This window comes from Eurosta solidaginis, chromosome 1 (genome assembly GCF_040869045.1).
Source record: "Eurosta solidaginis isolate ZX-2024a chromosome 1, ASM4086904v1, whole genome shotgun sequence".
Lineage (NCBI taxonomy): Eukaryota > Metazoa > Arthropoda > Insecta > Diptera > Tephritidae > Eurosta > Eurosta solidaginis.
Window position 1 is genome coordinate 127363116 of NC_090319.1, and position 20126 is coordinate 127383241.

Consider the following 20126-nt stretch of genomic DNA (forward strand, 5'->3'; position numbering starts at 1 on the left):
AATCTTTCGGTTATGCCGGGAAGCCACAGACATACACATACAGATACTGTTGAAAAGGTCTATATTTCTTTTTTATCAAACTGTTTTAATCAATACATACTGAAATGTGGGAATGGGTACGTTAACGTGTCATAACTCGCTTTTTTACTCGTAACTCATGCTTTTCGAAGAGTTTGGAGAAACCCCCGATTCTTACTCTACTCGACAAGGCCCATAAGAAGAATAGCTTCACCTCACTTTTTCATGTAAATTGTGCAGCAATTTTTCCTAGTCTTTTCTTTGATTATACAACAGTCATTACTTTTATTTGGTTTTATACGCGTATATAATTCTTTATTGTTTATTTTGTGGTATGTTTCAGGGTTTATTATTTAGTACCACCGATTGTTTGACCAGTTCGTCCGATCTTATACGAATGTGGCAGCATGAGACGCAGCGTGTTTATGGTGATAAATTAATCGATGAGAAAGACATTGACAGTTTCACGAAAATGCAACATGATATAGTGAAAAAATCCTTCGAGGAAATTGACGAATCAGTCATATTTGATAAGCCCAATATATACTGTCATTTCGCTGGAGGAATTGGTGAACCCAAGTACATGCCCATCGCGGGATGGACTGAGCTTCACAAACTCCTTCAGGAAGCAATGGCTTCGTACAATGATCTTGTGTCAGCGATGAATTTAGTACTTTTTGAGGATGCTATGATGCATGTGTGCAGGTAAGAATTGTAAGTTTAGTGAAAATATTTCAAGTTACAACTATATACTTTTGATTTTGAATCTACAGAATAAATCGCATATTAGAATCACCTAGAGGAAGCGCACTTCTTGTGGGCGTCGGTGGCAGCGGAAAACAGTCATTGTCGCGTTTGGCTGCATTCATTTCAAGTTTAGAAGTGGTTCAAATACAATTAAAGAAGGGTTATGGCATAAATGATTTGAAGGTCTTTAGATAAGAAAATAATCGGTCATTTGCATAAAACTAGTGCAATATATTTTTTTAATACCAATTGCTTGATTATTTTGAAATTTCAAGTAAACAAATTAGTTCCTGGCGCGTGTTATCTCAGAAGAGATTTAGTCCGAGCGTCGTGCTCCTTTTATTTTTTCCTACAAATTGGCGGGACAGGACCTACATGTTTTATGCCGACTCAGAACGTTATCTGAAAGGCAGATGAGTTTCATTCAGAAGCTTTCCATGACAGAAGTACTCTCTGAGTGTTTGCCAAATCACTGCCGAGGGCCAACACTGTTTAGAAAAACGCTTCCGCCACACCACTTGAAATTTCAATAACTATAGGCTCATTCTATTTCAAGACACCCGGTCCGCGCAGGACATGATTTTTGATTTCGATGAAATTTGAATATGTTGTTCATTGGTCAAAACAGTTCATATTTCAACTTGGCTAAATGCCTATTAGCCGAAACTTGTTGTTTTCGAGATATGAATTCTTGAATATTAAACATTTTTTCCCCCATTTATTGATGCAGTGCATTACAGCATACAATAACTTTGTCGAAAATTAATCGATTCTCATGATTTTTTCTTTGAAATGTTTGTTATTACTTTTAGTTTTATATAAATTTATAAACAATTGCATATAGTTACAAAAAATTATTTTTAGTATTTAGTAAAAATGTATGACTTTTTTTCAAAAATTAATATTTCAAAAAAAAACGGTTATTGTTTTTTGTTTAAACTTTTTCTATATCGAGTGAGCAGTTTATGTTTCAACTTGGGTAAATATCCATTGGCCAACGCTCGTTGTTTTCGAAATATGAATTTTTGAATATTAGTCTTTTTTCGCCATATATTGATGCATTACATATCAGCATACAAGGCGATCAATGCCAAATGCTTAAAATTAATTAAAATATCACATTTATTATTGAAAACATTCATTCGTTGTTATTTTTAAGAATATGGCAAAATATTTCACTAAACCTACAATGTCGTCACAAGAGCCTTTGCCATGTCCTGTTACAAAATCACTGTAATTCTGAAAAATAACAACAAAAATGAATGTTTTCAATAATAAATGTGAAATTTTATAATAATAAATTCATAAATTTTTACTAATACTAAACAAATTTTTTTTTAATCTATATGCTATTGTTTATAAAGTTATATAAAAGTAAATATAATAACGAACATTTCAAAGAAAAAAAATCATGAGAATCAGTTCATTTTTGACAACGTTATTGACAGTTGAAAAAATAGGTGAATAAAATACCGACTGCATTGTATTTTTTATTTATAAATCCGAAAAAAATTTTATTGATCAAAGAACAACATACTAATATTTAAAAATTCATGAGCTTAACACCGGCTTATAATAATTGAATTTCAATTATTATGTTTTCTAAGAGAAACTGAAAATAAAGAAACATTTACTGGCATATTGCGATGGACCCATTTCGAAAACCGCCAACGTAATCATCATCAGGCAATTTTGTAATGTTATCAAAGGTTTCACCGGGATTCGAACCGTGAATCACATGGTGAAACTGCAGTAGCCTTTAACCACTAGGCCATCCTGCTGGTATTTGTTTTCATGCTTAATTCAGTTTTTCTCATTTCTACAATGACAACACAATTGAGACATTTTGTATCTATATTGATTTGTGTGCCATGTAGATTTGTTTTTGTAAAGTTCTTCTTCGTTGCGAATGAGAAGCTTTGTAAAATCGGTCTCAATTGTACATATTTATGTATGTTTGTTTAATGGTGTGTTCAGTTTATACTTATATTTAAGAATTCATGAGCTTAACACCGGCTTATAATAATTGAATTTCAATTATTATGTTTTCTAAGAGAAACTGAAAAGAAAGAAACATTTACTGGCATATTGCGATGGACCCATTTCGAAAACCGCCAACGTAATCGTCATCAGGCAATTTTGTAATGTTATCAAAGGTTTCACCGGGATTCGAACCGTGAATCACATGGTAAAACTTCAGTAGCCTTTAACCACTAAGCCATCCTGCTGGTATTTGTTTTTGTTTCGTTGGCGGTTTTCGAAAAGGGGTCCATCGCAATATGCCAGTAAATGTTTTTTTCTTTTCAGTTTCTCTTAGAAAACATAATAATTGAAATTCAATTATTATAAGCCGGTGATAAGCTCATGAATTCTTAAATATAAGTATAAACTGAACACACCATTAAACAAACATACATAAATATGTACAATTGAGCCCGAGTTTACAAAGCTTCTCATTCGCAACGAAGAAGAACTTTACAAAAACAAATCTACATGGCACACAAATCAATATAGAGACAAAATGTCTCAATTGTGTTGTTATTGTAGAAATGAGAAAAACTGAATTAAGCATGAAAACAAATACCAGCAGGATGGCCTAGTGGTTAAAGGCTACTGCAGTTTCACCATATGATTCACGGTTCGAATCCCGGTGAAACCTTTGATAACATTACAAAATTGCCTGATGATGATAACGTTGGCGGTTTTCGAAAAGGGTCCATCGCATTATGCCAGTAAATGTTTCTTTCTTTTCAGTTTCTCTTAGAAAACATAATAATTGAAATTCAATTATTATAAGCCGGTTTTAAGCTCATGAATTCTTAAATATAAGTATAAACTGAACACACCGTTAAACCAAGATACAACATATTAAAATTTCATCGAAATCAAAAATCATGTCCTGCGCGGACCGGGTGTCTTGAAATGAAATGAGCCTATAGAAAACAGCGTTCAAAGTTTTATGCATTGGGCTCTTTGTTTCATATGTTTTCACTAAATTAAATAATGTTTATCAATTAGGGCGAATTTTCGGGGTTGTATATTAAAGCTGGATTAAAAAATGTGGGAACAATGTTCCTCATGACAGATGCTCAAATACCCAGCGAAGATTTCTTAGTTCTTATAAATGATATGCTCTCCACAGGGGAGATCCCGGAAATATTTCCAGATGATGAAATAGAAAATATCATAGCCGGAGTACGCAATGAGGTGAAAGGTGCTGGAATAGTGGACTCACGTGAGAACTGTTGGAAATTCTTTATTGATCGTGTACGGAAACAACTAAAGATTGTGCTTTGCTTTTCACCAGTTGGCTCGACTTTGCGAATACGTTCTCGGAAATTTCCAGCAATAATAAATGCTACCTCAATAAATTGGTTCCACGAATGGCCACAAGAAGCATTGATATCCGTAGCAATGAACTTTCTGTCGACGAATAAAGTTTTGCCTGCTACACATTTTGATTCGGTAGCAAAGTTTATGACTTACGTGCATACCTCTGTGAACGCTACTTCCAAAGTGTACTTTCAAATGGAGCGCCGTTATAACTACACCACACCAAAAAGTTATCTCGAACAGATTAGCCTTTACTTGAAGTTATTGAATCACAAACACAATGATTTACAAAGAAAAATCGTTCGTTTAGAAAATGGTTTAGAGAAGTTGCGCTCCACAGCAGTGCAAGTAGCCGATTTAAAGGTAAAGTTGGCTATTCAAGAAGTAGAATTAAAGGAAAAAAACGAGGCAGCTGATGCACTTATTGAGATTGTAGGAGTTGAAACAGAAAAAGTGCAAAGAGAGAAGGCAGTGGCCGATGAAGAGGAAATGAAAGTGGCAATTATAGCTGATGAAGTAAGTAAAAAACAGAAAGACTGTGAAGAAGATCTCCTAAAAGCGGAACCTGCTTTGACGGCTGCACAAGATGCTCTCAATACTTTAAATAAGGCAAACCTAACCGAACTGAAGTCGTTTGGCTCACCACCTGGAGCTGTAACTAATGTGACCGCAGCTGTCATGGTACTATTAGCGCCTGGTGGGAAGCTACCAAAGGATCGGTCATGGAAAGCTGCTAAAATCTCAATGGCTAAGGTAGATGCATTTCTAGATGCACTAATCAACTATGATAAAGAGAACATACATCCGGAAATCATAAAAGCTATTCAGCCCTATCTAAAAGACCCGGAGTTTGAGCCTGAATTTGTGCGCTCCAAGTCAGGTGCAGCTGCAGGCCTGTGTGCTTGGGTCATAAATATCATAAAGTTTTACGAAGTGTATTGCGATGTAGAGCCGAAACGAAAAGCATTAGCTGCAGCAAATGCTGAACTAGCCGCAGCACAAGAAAAATTATCGGGCATTAAAAGAAAAGTGGGGGTAAGAAATATTCTTAAGGCATTTTGATAAAACCCTTGGGCTGTAAAGCACTAATTAAGTTTATTTTTTTAGAATCTTGAAGAACAATTGGCAAAGTTGACGGCCGACTTTGAAAAGGCCACTGCAGATAAGTATCGCTGTCAAGAGGAGGCTGATGCCACCCAAGCAACAATCGCTCTCGCCAACCGACTGGTCAATGGTCTAGCTAGTGAGAACGTGCGCTGGGCCGAAGCTGTAAACAGGTACGTAAACACGGGGTTTGAAGTTAAATGCATGTATATGTCTGTATATGTTAATCTCACTTTTGAAAAAAAGCTTTGTAAAACAAGGTATAACTTTGCCTGGCGACATTCTACTCATTACCGCCTTTATATCGTATGTTGGCTGTTTTACGAAACAATTCCGAGTTGATCTAATGCAAAAAATGTGGACACCATTCTTAAATACTATCGATCCCCCCATACCAACCACTGAGAACTTAGATCCACTGTCCCTTCTAACAGATGACACAACAATCGCTGTATGGACCAATGAAGGTTTACCAAGCGACCGCATGTCTATTGAGAATGCTACAATACTTTCGAATTCTGATCGCTGGCCTCTGATGATCGACCCGCAGGTTAAGAACATCTTGAATTGGCATTCTATAAAAATAATAACAAGGTATCTAATTTCAAATTTTCAGTTACAAGGTGTCAAATGGATTAAACAAAAATATGGAGAAGAGTTGAAAGTTATACGATTAGGACAACGTAGCTATTTGGATACAATAGAATTGGCCATCACTAGAGGATATACTGTACTTATCGAAAATATCGATGAGAGTTTAGATCCCGTATTAGATCCGCTGCTAGGTAGACATCTTATAAAGAAGGGCAAGTAAGTATATCAAATTAAAGCACTGTTCGCTAATGTTGGAATATCCAAGTAGTTCGACTACGCTCAGTACCAAACACCCTTTATAACGAAATGTAACAAACAACAATATGTAACTGTATACTCTTTTCTCTCATTATAACTTTAATATGAAACATTGCTCTTTAATATTCTTTGCAGTCCTTTGTTAACCGTATACCGGAACGTATCACTTTTTCTATATATGTGCTCAAATAAAACTTTACTTTAACGGCGCTTAGCTGGAATCCACCGTGTTATAATTTCTTATAGGTTATGGGCCCAGCCCACAAGTGCATTAAAGTATTTTAGTCGGACTTAAGTAATTAATTTAAAACGAAAAGTTTTCCTATTTACGCGAGCGGTGATATTAATCAAAAAAAAAAAAAAAAAAATAGAAATGGCTGGTGTCGTGCGGATCGAGCCGCTAAACGCGGATAATTATGACACGTGGCGACTACAAATGCGGGCAATCCTCGTAAAAAACGACATGTGGTCATACGTTGACGGTAGCAAGGAATGTCCCACTGAGGCTGCAGAAGCAGCAGTGTGGAAAACTAATGACCAAAAAGCGTGCGCTGATATTACGCTAGCCATGAGTGCCAGTGAGTTAGTATTGATTTCCGAATGCGAAAACGCGCGGAAAATGTGGGTAAAATTAGAATCAACGTATCAGTCAAAGGGACCTGCGCGAAAAGCCACGCTCTTGAAGAAAGTTGCGTTGGCACGTATGAAAGAAAGTGATTTGGTTAGAGACCATTTAAATGACTACTTTGACGCTGTTGCTAAATTAAAACAAATCGGAGTTGAAATCGGTGATGAACTTTTAGCTATATTGCTCCTTTATAGTTTACCGGATTCTTACGAAACGTTTCGGTGCGCTTTAGAAACACGTGATGAACTACCAAAACCCCACATACTTCGCGTTAAGATTCTGGAAGAGTCGGAGTCCAGAAAAGCTAAAGATGAGAGAAGTGAAAACGACGTGCTTTATGCCAAAACCCGGCAAAATAAAACGACCGGTTATAAAAGCAACAATACCCAGCATAGTGCATCGAAAAATCGCAATATTGTTTGTTATAAGTGCGGGAAAGGCGGTCACATCGCGAGAGAGTGCAGATCAAAGGTAGATCACAAAATGCACAAAAGAAAGGAAGAAAAATGCCGCGAAAAACAAACTGCTTCGTTAAACGTCACCGAATCCGTATTCTTGTGTCCAAATGGAAAGAAAAAATGGTGCCTAGACAGTGGTTGCACATCGCACATGAGTTCCAACAAAAACAAGTTCCTCGCGATGTCTGAAGTGAATCAAGTGCTCAATTTAGCAAACGAAAATTCAACAGTTATAAACGGTATCGGTGATGTGAGAATGACAATGGACAAAAAAGAAATAACGCTTAAAGATGTACTTTATGTGTCGGATCTGCGCACTAATTTACTATCGGTATCGAAAATAACCGATAACGGCTATGAAGTGCATTTTCGGCAAAACGATGCGTTGGTAATCGATAAAAATAAAAATGTGTTGTTCTCAGCTGAACGTGATGAAAACTTATATTTTGTGAAAAATGCGGCCGAAAGTACAGCTTTTTTGGCAAAACCAAAAAACAACGTCGATTTGTGGCACAGCCGATTGGGCCACTTAAATGAACATGATTTAAAAAATATGGCTAAAAATGGCAATGTTCATGGTCTAAAAATTGAGACCGATCAAAATATGTCGGAGTGTGAAGTGTGCATTAGTGAGAAGTTAACTCGAGCTGTTTTTCCTAAAGCGACTGGTAACCGCACAAACGAGTTACTCGAAATCGTATACACGGACGTATGTGGACCAATGAGGCACGCCTCAAACGGCGGTGCAAAATATTTTGTAACGTTCATAGACGATAAATCTCGTTGGTGTGAAATATATTTTATAAAACAAAAATCCGAAGTATTCGAAACTTTTAAAAAATTTAAAGCTGTCGCGGAAAATTTCACGGGTCAAAAAATCAAGTCACTGCAGTCGGATAACGGACGTGAATTCTGCAACAGTAATTTTGACAATTTCCTGCAAACATATGGTATTAAACGGCGTTTAACAGCACCGTACACACCCCAACAAAATGGGGTGGCAGAACGCAAAAACCGTACGCTAGTCGACATGGCGAGGTGTATGATGAAACAAGCTGGTGTTCCGCCATCGTTTTGGGCGGAGGCCATTAATACAGCTTGCTACATACGAAACAGGTGTATAACAAAGTCGACCGGAGAAATTCCATATAAGACTTGGACAGATAAAATACCGACAGTTATTCATATGAAAGTTTTCGGTTCGAAAGCATATGTTCTAAATAAAGAAAAATCAAAGAGTAAATTCGATTCCCGAGCTGAACAGTGCGTGTTTGTAGGATACTCCTCCGAATCTAAAGCTTACCGTTTGTGGTCGAAAGAACATAGAAAAATAATAATCAGTCGTGACGTTAAATTTGTAAACGAACCCGGTTTCGACAATAATTATGAAGAGTTTTTTGAGAAAGAAAATGAAAATCTAATTGAAATCGAACTGAGAAAGAACGAAAACAAAGAAAATATTAGTAATGAGAATCGTTGTGACGGTGACTCAGGTGTAAAAGAACCAAAACGCGGTAAAGGCCGACCAAGGCTATTGCGATTAGGGCTGCGCGGTAGACCTAAGAAAATTTATAATCTCGCCTCTTCCGGCGAAAGCGACACAGAAGAAGATGAATTCGAGGAATGTGAGGTGGCCTGCCTCGGCGTAGACCCTTCGAGTCTCCGTGAAGCATTGATTACGGACAACACTGCTGCGTGGAAAATAGCAATCGAAGACGAATACTTGGCGCAAATATTCAACAAAACTTGGGATATCGTCCAGCGTCCTTCCCAAAGAAAAGTTGTCAGTAATCGTCTTGTATTCCAAACGAAAAATGATGGGAGAAAGAAAGCGCGCCTAGTAGCAAAGGGTTTCGCCCAGCGACAAGGCGAAGACTTCCAAGATACTTATTCACCAGTAGCACGTTCATTGTCAATCCGTCTACTAACGGCTTTATCAGCGGAAATGGATTTGGAAATTCACCAGATGGATGTAGTTACTGCCTACCTCAATAGCGAACTCGATGAAAGTGTATTCATGGAAGTGCCAGAAATGCTCGTAGAAACATTAACCAAACTTTAATCCGGCTACCCGTTGGGTAGTAAGAATATTACGTATATCACTCAAGATGTCAAAGATACAACCAAAAAATGGCTCGCAGGCCTGCAGAAGTACTCAGATCCAGTTTGCCTCCTAAAGAAGGCGATATATGGTTTGCGTCAATCCGGTTTGATGTGGTACAACAAGTTAACCGAGAAATTACATACTATGGGTTTGAAGGCAACAAAACAAGACCCATGCCTATTTATTAAGCGCGAGGGTATACAAATTTTAATGATCACGGTATATGTAGATGATATATTACTCGCTTCAAATGATAAGGTGTGGCTTAATGAAGTGAAAAGAGAGTTGGGCAAATCATTCGAAATGAAAGACATTGGTCCCGTCAAACGTTGTATTGGTATAGATTTTAAGCAAAACTTAAATTCGCACAATGTATTTTTATCTCAAAAAACCTATACTGAAACAATTCTAGAACGCTTTAACATGAGCCAGAGCAAACCTGCGTGTACTCCAATGGAAAGCAATTGCAAATTAACAAAGCCGGAGAAAGCCAACGAAGAGGTCATGGTAAAGTACCCGTTTCAAAAGCTGATAGGTGCTTTAATGTATCTAGCTGTAACAACGAGGCCTGACATAGCATATGCTGTTAATTACATGAGTCAGTTCAATACAAATTACAACGACGAACACTGGAAGGCGGCGAAACGAATCCTTCGATATTTAAACGGTACTAAAGATTACGGCTTACTCTACGAGAAAAACAGCAAAGAAATATACGGTGTCGTTGATGCTGACTGGGGAGCAAACCTTGCTGATAGAAGATCGTATACGGGATATGCTTTTGTATTGGCGGGTGCGGCAATCAGCTGGGAAGCGCGAAAACAGCGCACAGTCGCATTATCTTCGACGGAAGCTGAATATATGGCTATCTCCGAAGCAACAAAAGAAGCGCTATATATTCAGGGCATTTTAAATGACCTAGGCGTGCCAAGCCAACAAATTTTACTTTTGAATGATAGTCAAAGCGCGCAAAAACTTATCAAGTGCATAGGCTATCGTTCGCGAACAAAACACATCGACGTGCGTCACCATTTCGTCAAAGAATGCTATCAATGTGGTAAAATCGGTCTGGAATACCTACAAACAGAAGATATGCCAGCAGACGTGTTAACTAAAGGCTTAAGTGCCGTGAAGCATCGCCAATGCGTTGCAGCCCTGGGCATTCTATCGATGTAATGTAGTCTCACGACATGGAGGGGAGGTGTTGGAATATCCAAGTAGTTCGACTACGCTCAGTACCAAACACCCTTTATAACGAAATGTAACAAACAACAATATGTAACTGTATACTCTTTTCTCTCATTATAACTTTAATATGAAACATTGCTCTTTAATATTCTTTGCAGTCCTTTGTTAACCGTATACCGGAACGTATCACTTTTTCTATATATGTGCTCAAATAAAACTTTACTTTAACGGCGCTTAGCTGGAATCCACCGTGTTATAATTTCTTATAGCTAATGAGTAATATTTCGTATTATCTAAGATGATAACACTTCCCAATTTTTATTGAATAAAAGAAATCAATATACCTGTACAAATTCCTCTCTGATCATATATGTACATATTATTATGATATATGTATGATATTTATTGCCATCGATTTCATATCCATATGACGGATCTGTTCGTTCTTTTTGTAGTACATTATCAGCAGCAAAACCTTTTTACCTAGCTTTTATTAGATTGGATTGTACTCGTATGTATGTAAGTATCTATGTAACGGACTCTTCGAGAAAGATTTTCACCAACTTCCAGAACTTTGATTAATTTGAAACTTTGAACACGTTTCAAGGACCAATGACAATGCAACAACTTGATGGTGGGGTGACAAAAGCTCAAAAGACATAAAGTCAATTGACCTTATGTCCACTTCAAATGACCATTAGATTGATGGAAACTTTGTGGACCTATCAAGGACCGATGACAATGCAATTATTTGACGGTGAGGCGACATAATCAACGGACCTAAGGTCAATCGGCCTTATTTAGAATGGTCATAAGGTTGATTGAAACTTCGCACACGTATCAAGGATCGATCAAAATGCAATAATTTGATGGTGGGGTGACAAAAGCACAAAAGACATAAAATCAACTGACCTTATGACCTTTTCAAATGCCCATAAGTTTAATTGAAATTTTGCACAAGGATCAAGGACCGATGAAAATGCAATAATTAGATGGTGGGGTGACATAATCTCAAGGAACACAGATTCAACTGACCTAATCGCCACTTCAAACGGCCATAATACACTTTACGCACGTATCAAGGATCGATGACAATGCAATAATTTGATTGTGAGGTGACACAAGGTCAACTGACTTTATTTAGAATGGTCAAACGGTTAGTTGAAACTATGCACACTAAGGCGGGTCGATTTAAAAATCGCTCATTGCTCTGTGAAAATCGTATTCTAGGAATCAAAATAAGAAACTTTGCCGAAGGAACCATACCTCTAAAACGAATTCTGATGTCCCCCCTTTGGCTCGAACTTTTGAGTAGGGGCAATTTCAATTCTACCTGCTGTGTCTTGTGGTGGCTTAAAAAAAACAACACAAACAATTTTACGATCTGCAATTGTGTCAGAGTGATACCTTCATTTTTTAAAACGGTTGAATAAAAAACCCACACAACTATGTTTACGACATGCAAATGCATCACAGTGATGCCCTGGTTTTAAAAGGGGGTTGTAAAAACGCTAATTTCTAATAATTTTTTTAAATTTCTTTTCTATTACTAAGTTAAATTCATTTTTTCATTTAAATATGTTCTGACTAAATAAATTTCTAAAGAGAAAAATAAACTCCAAAAATAAACAAGTAAGGAAGGCTAAGTTCGGGTGTCACCGAACATTACATACTCAGTTGAGAGCTATGGAGACAAAATAAGGAAAATCACCATGTAGGAAAATGAACCTAGGGTAACCCTGGAATGTGATTGTATGACATGTGTATCAAATGGAAGGTATTAAAGAGTATTTTAAGAGAGAGTAGGCCATAGTTCTATGGATGGACGCCATTTAGAGATATCGCCATAAAGGTGGACCAGGGCTGACTCTAGAATTTGTTTGTACGATATGGGTATCAAATGAAAGGTGTTACTGAGCATTTTAAGAGGGAGTGGGCCTTAGGTCTATCGGTGGACGCCTTTTCGAGATATCGCCATTGAGGTGGGCCAGGGGTGACTCTAGAATGTGTTTGTACGACATGGGTATCAAATGAAAGGTGGTAATGAGTATTTTAAAAGGGAATGCGCTTTAGTTCTATAGGTGAACGCCTTTTCGAGAAATCGCCATAAAGGTGGACCAGGGGTGACTCTAGAATATGTTTGTACGATATGGGTATCAAATGAAAGCTGTTAATGAGTATTTTGAAAAGGAGTGATCCTTAGTTCCATAGGTGGACGCCGTTTCGAGATATCGCCATAAAGGTGGACCAGGGGCGTCTCTAGAATGTGTTTGTACGATATGGGAATCAAACGAAAAGTGTTACTGAGCATTTTAAGAGCGAGTGGGCATTAGGTCTATAGGTGGACGCCTTTTCGAAATGTCGCCATTAGGGTGGGCCAGGGGTGACTCTAGAATGTGTTTGTATTATATGGGTATCAAATGAAAGATGGTAATGAGTATTTTAAAAGGGAGTAATCCTTAGTTCTATAGGTGGACGCCTTTTCGAGATATCGCCATAGTGGACCAAGGGTGACTCTAGAATGTTTGTACGATATGGGTATCAAATGAAAGGTGGTAATGAGTATTTTAAAAGGGAATGCGCTTTAGTTCTATAGGTGAACGCCTTTTCGAGATATCGCCATAAAGGTGGACCAAGGGTGACTCTAGAATGTTTGTACGATATGGGTATCAAACGAAAGGTGTTACTGAGCATTTTAAGAGGGAGTGGGCATGAGGTCTATAGGTGGACGCCTTTTCGAGATATCGTCATTAGGGTGGGCCAGGTGTGACTCTAGAATGTGTTTGTACGATATGGGTATCAAACGAAAGGTGTTACTGAGCATTTTAAGAGGGAGTGGGCATTAGGTCTATAGGTGGACGGCTTTTCGAGATATCGCCATTAGGGTGGGCCAGGGGTGACTCTAGAATGTTTGTACGATATGGGTATCAAACGAAAGGTGTTACTGAGCATTTTAAGAGGGAGTGGGCATTAGGTCTATAGGTGGACGCCTTTTCGAGATATCGCCATTAGGGTGGGCCAGGGGTGACTCTAGAATGTGTTTGTACGATATGGGTATCAAATGAAAGGTGGTAATGAGTATTTTAATAGGGAGTAATCCTTAGTTCTATAGGTGGACGCCTTTTCGAGATATCGCCATAGTGGACCAAGGGTGACTCTAGAATGTTTGTACGATATGGGTATCAAACGAAAGGTGTTACTGAGCATTTTAAGAGGGAGTGGGCATTAGGTCTATAGGTGGACGCCTTTTCGAGATATCGCCATTAGGGTGGGCCAGGGTGACTCTTGAATGTGTTTGTACGATATGGGTATCAAATGAAAGGTGGTAATGAGTATTTTAAAAGGGAGTAATCCTTAGTTCTATAGGTGGACGCCTTTTAGAGATATCGCCATAAAGGTGGACCAAGGGTGACTCTAGAATGTTTGTACGATATGGGTATCAAACGAAAGGTGTTACTGAGCATTTTAAGAGGGAGTGGGCATTAGGTCTATAGGTGGACGCCTTTTCGAGATATCGCCATTAGGGTGGACCAGGGGTGACTCTAGAATGTTTGTACGATATGGGTATCAAACGAAAGGTGTTACTGAGCATTTTAAGAGGGAGTGGGCATTAGGTCTATAGGTGGACGCCTTTTCGAGATATCGCCATTAGGGTGGGCCAGGGGTGACTCTAGAATGTTTGTACGATATGGGTATCAAACGAAAGGTGTTACTGAGCATTTTAAGAGGGAGTGGACATTAGGTCTATAGGTGGACGTCTTTTCGAGATATCGCCATTAGGGTGGGCCAGGGGTGATTCTAGAATGTTTGTACGATATGGTTATCAAACGAAAGGTGTTACTGAGCATTTTAAGAGGGAGTGGGCATTAGGTCTATAGGTGGACGCCTTTTCGAGATATCGCCATTAGGGTGGGCCAGGGGTGACTCTAGAATGTGTTTGTACGATATGGATATCAAATTAAAGGTATTAATGAGGGTTTTAAAAGCGAGTGGCCCTTAGATGTATATGTGAGGGCGTTCTCGCGATATCGACCAAAATGTGGACCAGGTGATCCAGAAAATCATCTGTCGGGTACTGCTAATTTATTTATATATGCAATACCACTAACAGTATTCCTGCCAAGATTCCAAGGGCTGTTGATTTCGCCTTGTAGAACTTTTTCATTTCTTCTACTTAATATGGTAGGTGTCACACCAATTTTACATAGTTTTTTCCAAAGTTATATTTTGTGTCAATAAACCAATCCAGTTACCATGTTTCATCCCTTTTTTCGTATTTGGTATAGAATTATGGCATTTTTTCATTTTTCGTAATTTTCGATATCGATAAAGTGGGCGTGGTTATGGTCGGATTTCGGCCATTTTTTATACCAAGATAAAGTGAGTTCAGATAAGTACGAGGGCTAAGTTTAGTAAAGATATATCGGTTTTTGCTCAAGTTATTGTGTTAAAGGCCGAGCGCAAGGACAGACGGAGGACTGTGTATTAAAACTGGGCGTGGCTTCCACCTATTTCGCCCATTTTCACAGAAAACAATTACCGTCATAGAATCTATACCCCTACCAAATTTGAGAAGGATTGCTAAATTTTTGTTCGACTTATGGCATTAAAAGTATTCTAGACAAACTAAATGAAAATGGGCGGAGCCACACCCATTTTGAAATTTTCATTTATTTTTGTATTTTGTTGCATCATATCATTACTGGAGTTGAATTTTGACTTAATTTACTTATATACAGTAAAGATATTAAATTTTTTGTTAAAATTTGAATTTAAAAAAAAATTTTTTTAAAAAGTGGGCGTGTTCTTCATCCAATTTTGCTAATTTTTATTTAGCACATATATAGTAATAGTAGTAACGTTCCTGCCAAATTTCATCATGATATTTTTAACGACTGTCAAATTACAGCTTGCAAAACTTTTAAATTACCTTCTTGTAAAAGTGGGCGGTGCCACGCCCATTGTCCAAAATATTACTAATTTTCTATTCTGCGTCATAACGCCAACCCATCTACCAAGTTTCATCGCTTTAACCGCCTTTGGCAATGAATTATCGCATTTTTTCGGTTTTTCGAAATTTTCGATATCGAAAAAGTGGGCGTGGTTATAGTCCGATATCGTTCATTTTAAATAGCGATCTGAGATGAGTGCCCAGGAATCTACATACCAAATTTCATCAAGATACCTCAAAATTTACTCAAGTTATCGTGTTAACGGACAGACGGACGGACGGACGGACGGACATGGCTCAATCAAATTTTTTTTCGATACTGATGATTTTGATATATGGAAGTCTATATCTATCTCGATTCCTTTATACCTGTACAAACAACCGTTATCCAATCAAAGTTAATATACTCTGTGAGCTCTGCTCAACTGAGTATAAAAACATAGGCATTTCAAAGTGGGATTTTTCAAAATTTGCCCCTACGACCCAAAGGGGGGGACATCAGAATTCGTTTTAGAGGTATGGTTCCTTCGGCAAAGTTTCTTATTTTGATCCCTAGAATATGATTATCACAGAGCAATGGGCGATTTTTTTTGCCTCCCCACACATCGACCCGGCCTAATGCACACATGTCAAGGACAGATGAAATCAATAGCTTGATGGTGGGGAGCCAAAACCTTAAAAGATATAAAGTCAATTGACTTTATGACCACTTCAAATGCCAAATTAACGTTCAAAGTGAACGGACGTGTTTTTTGTGCTGATAAGCTTATTATCAGGGTTGAGTCATTTTGAAATGAAACAAATCAAAATAAAAAATAAAAAATTATTCATCATTTTAAATTTTCTAATTGATGAATAAAAAGTTATTTTTTATTCAAGCATTTCTTGAATAATGAATAACATTTTCTCGTTATTCAAAATATTCTAATTGATGATAAACGGCAATTCTTATTTTTGCAAATTTTGAATAGAGAGTTGAGTTATTATTCATTATTTACAAAATATGGAATAACAATAAAATTTTAGTTTTTATTCAGTTATTCAAAAATAAAAAAATAAACCATCGAGATGCCCTGAAAATATACCCATATGCGTAACCAGTTCGCGTGTAGTTCTGAAGCTTCTTAGGGTAATATTGAGATGATTTTGGGGAGTATTCGCGGGTTTTTTTGGGGGCCGTTTGGGGGTAATTTCTGGGACACCCTGGGGATCCTCCCGATCCTTCTAGGCATTTGGGGTCATTTTGGGATGACTTTTGCGACTCCCTCGGGGTCTTTTGGAGGTCAATTCGTGACATTTTTGTACTCTCTCGGGGTCATTTGGAGGTCATTCCGGGACGATTTTGGGGACTCCCTCGGGGTCATTTGGGATGGTTTTGGGGACCCCTCGAGGTCCTTCCGGGGTCATTTGGGGGTAATTCCGGGATCTTTTTGGGGACTCCCTCGGGGTCATTTGGGGGTCATTCCGTGACCTTTTTGGGGACTCCCTGGGGGTCATTTGGGGGTCAATTCGGGAAGGTTTCGGGGACTCCCTCGGGGTCATTTGGGGGTCATTTCGGGATGGTTCGGGGACTCTCTCGGGGTCATTTGGGTTCATTCCGGGATGGTTTTGGGGATTCCCTCGAGGTCCTCCCGGGGTCATTTGGAGGTAATTCCGGGATCTTTTTGGGGACTCCCTCGGGGTCATTTGAGGGTCATTTCGGGATGGTTTCGGGGACTCTCTCGGGTCATTTCGGGTCATTCCTGGTTCTTTTTGGGGACTCCCTCGGGGTCATTTGGGGGTCATTCCGGGTTCTTTTTGGGGACTCCCTCGGGGCCATTTGGGGGTCATTACGGGATCTTTTTGAGGACTCCCGGAAGGGTTCCGAACTGATCCCGAAATTATCAAAAAGATCCCGGAATGACCCCCAAATGACCCCGAGGGAGTCCCCAAAAACAACCCGGAATGACCCCGAGAGTCCCCGAAATCATCCCGAAATGACCCCTAGGGAGTCCCCGAAACCATCCCGAAATGACCCCCAAATGACCCCGAGGGAGTTCCCAAAAAGGTCACGGAATGACCCCCAAATGACCCCGAGGGATTCCCCAAAAAGATCCCGGAATGAACCCCAAATGACCCCGGGAGGACCTCGAGGGAGTCCCCAAAACCATCCCGGAATGACCCTCAAATAACCCCGAGGAAGTCCCCAAAATCATTCTGGAATGGCCTCCAATTGACGCCGAGGGAGTCCCCAAAAAGAACCCGGAATGACCCCCAAATGATCCCGAGGGAGTCCCAGAAACCATCCCGAAATGACCCCGAGTGAGTCCCAAAAAGGTCACGGAATGACCCCCAAATGACCCCGAAGGAGTCCCCAAAAAGAACCCGGAATGACCCCCAAATGACCCCGGGGAGTCCCAAAAAGGTCACGGAATGACCCCCAAATGACCCCGAGGGAGTCCCCGAAACCATCCCGGAATAACCCCTAAATGACCCCGGGAGGACCTCGAGGGAGTCCCCAAAACCATCCCGGAATGACCCCGAGGAAGTCCTCAAAATCATCCCGGAATGACCTCCAAAAGACCCCGAGGGAGTCGCAAAAGTCATCTCGAAATGACCCTAAATGCCTAGAAGGATCGCAAGGGAGCCCCTGGAATGGACCCCAATAGACCCCGGGAGGATCCCCAGGGTGTCCCAGAAATTACCCCCCAAACGGCCCCCAAAAAACCCCGCGAATACTCCCCAAAATCATCTCAATATTACCCTAAGAAGCTTCAGAACTACACGCGAACTGCTTACGCATATGGGTATATTTTCAGGGCATCTCGATGGTTTATTTTTTTATTTTTGAATAACTGAATAAAAACTAAAATTTTAATGTTATTCCATATTTTGTAAATAATGAATAATAACTCAACTCTTTATTCAAAATTTGCAAAAATAAGAATGGGCGTTTATCATCAATTAGAATATTTTGAATAACGAGAAAATGTTATTCATTATTCAAGAAATGCTCGAATAAATAGTAACATGTTATTCATCACTCAAGTTTTCTTGAATAATGAATAAAAATTTATTTTTTATTTTTTTCGTCAATGGTTATTCAAATTTGTTGATAACGCCCATCCCTGCTTATTATATTTTATTCGGTTTGTTTCTTAGTTTGCTACGTTTAGTGGTTCTAATTTACATAATGGTCAAGTGTGCTAAATGCAATTTGCAGCGCTTGCAAGATAATTTATTTTTGTAGTATTTGCAGTTGTAAAATTCACATAAAATGCTCAAATATTTCTGACGATGCTGTCAATATGCTTAATTACAACAAAAACTTAACGTACACGTGTGATAAATGTGTTGCTATGTTCTCTCGCGCTAAAGTTCACAAATCTTTAAAAAGTGTAGACGAGCTGTAGAATTTTTTTAAGTTGTTCAGTCCAACTGAGACACAATCGGATAGTAAAGCAAACACCGACAATAAAATTCGCAACTCGGGGTCATTTGGGTTCATTCCGGGATGGTTTTGGGGATTCCCTCGAGGTCCTCCCGGGGTCATTTGGAGGTAATTCCGGGATCTTTTTGGGGACTCCCTCGGGGTCATTTGAGGGTCATTTCGGGATGGTTTCGGGGACTCTCTCGGGTCATTTCGGGTCATTCCTGGTTCTTTTTGGGGACTCCCTCGGGGTCATTTGGGGGTCATTCCGGGTTCTTTTTGGGGACTCCCTCGGGGCCATTTGGGGGTCATTACGGGATCTTTTTGAGGACTCCCGGAAGGGTTCCGAACTGATCCCGAAATTATCAAAAAGATCCCGGAATGACCCCCAAATGACCCCGAGGGAGTCCCCAAAAACAACCCGGAATGACCCCGAGAGTCCCCGAAATCATCCCGAAATGACCCCTAGGGAGTCCCCGAAACCATCCCGAAATGACCCCCAAATGACCCCGAGGGAGTTCCCAAAAAGGTCACGGAATGACCCCCAAATGACCCCGAGGGATTCCCCAAAAAGATCCCGGAATGAACCCCAAATGACCCCGGGAGGACCTCGAGGGAGTCCCCAAAACCATCCCGGAATGACCCTCAAATGACCCCGAGGAAGTCCCCAAAATCATTCTGGAATGGCCTCCAATTGACGCCGAGGGAGTCCCCAAAAAGAACCCGGAATGACCCCCAAATGATCCCGAGGGAGTCCCAGAAACCATCCCGAAATGACCCCGAGTGAGTCCCAAAAAGGTCACGGAATGACCCCCAAATGACCCCGAAGGAGTCCCCAAAAAGAACCCGGAATGACCCCCAAATGACCCCGGGGAGTCCCAAAAAGGTCACGGAATGACCCCCAAATGACCCCGAGGGAGTCCCCGAAACCATCCCGGAATAACCCCCAAATGACTCCGGGAGGACCTCGAGGGAGTCCCCAAAACCATCCCGGAATGACCCCGAGGAAGTCCTCAAAATCATCCCGGAATGACCTCCAAAAGACCCCGAGGGAGTCGCAAAAGTCATCTCGAAATGACCCTAAATGCCTAGAAGGATCGCAAGGGAGCCCCTGGAATGGACCCCAATAGACCCCGGGAGGATCCCCAGGGTGTCCCAGAAATTACCCCCCAAACGGCCCCCAAAAAACCCCGCGAATACTCCCCAAAATCATCTCAATATTACCCTAAGAAGCTTCAGAACTACACGCGAACTGCTTACGCATATGGGTATATTTTCAGGGCATCTCGATGGTTTATTTTTTTATTTTTGAATAACTGAATAAAAACTAAAAT

At 39.7% G+C, this 20126-nt stretch overlaps 1 protein-coding gene across 1 annotated transcript in view; it reads left to right on the forward strand.

The window, feature by feature from the left end:
* Window positions 1–20126, forward strand: part of Dhc93AB (Dynein heavy chain at 93AB) — a 2991564-nt gene that overhangs the window by 1953086 nt on the left and 1018352 nt on the right. The window contains exons 16-21 of the mRNA XM_067759821.1: window positions 362–723; window positions 792–948; window positions 3784–5133; window positions 5206–5375; window positions 5449–5752; window positions 5819–6012. Coding sequence (XP_067615922.1) covers window positions 362–723; window positions 792–948; window positions 3784–5133; window positions 5206–5375; window positions 5449–5752; window positions 5819–6012 — 2537 coding nt within the window. The remainder of the gene's footprint in view (window positions 1–361; window positions 724–791; window positions 949–3783; window positions 5134–5205; window positions 5376–5448; window positions 5753–5818; window positions 6013–20126) is intronic.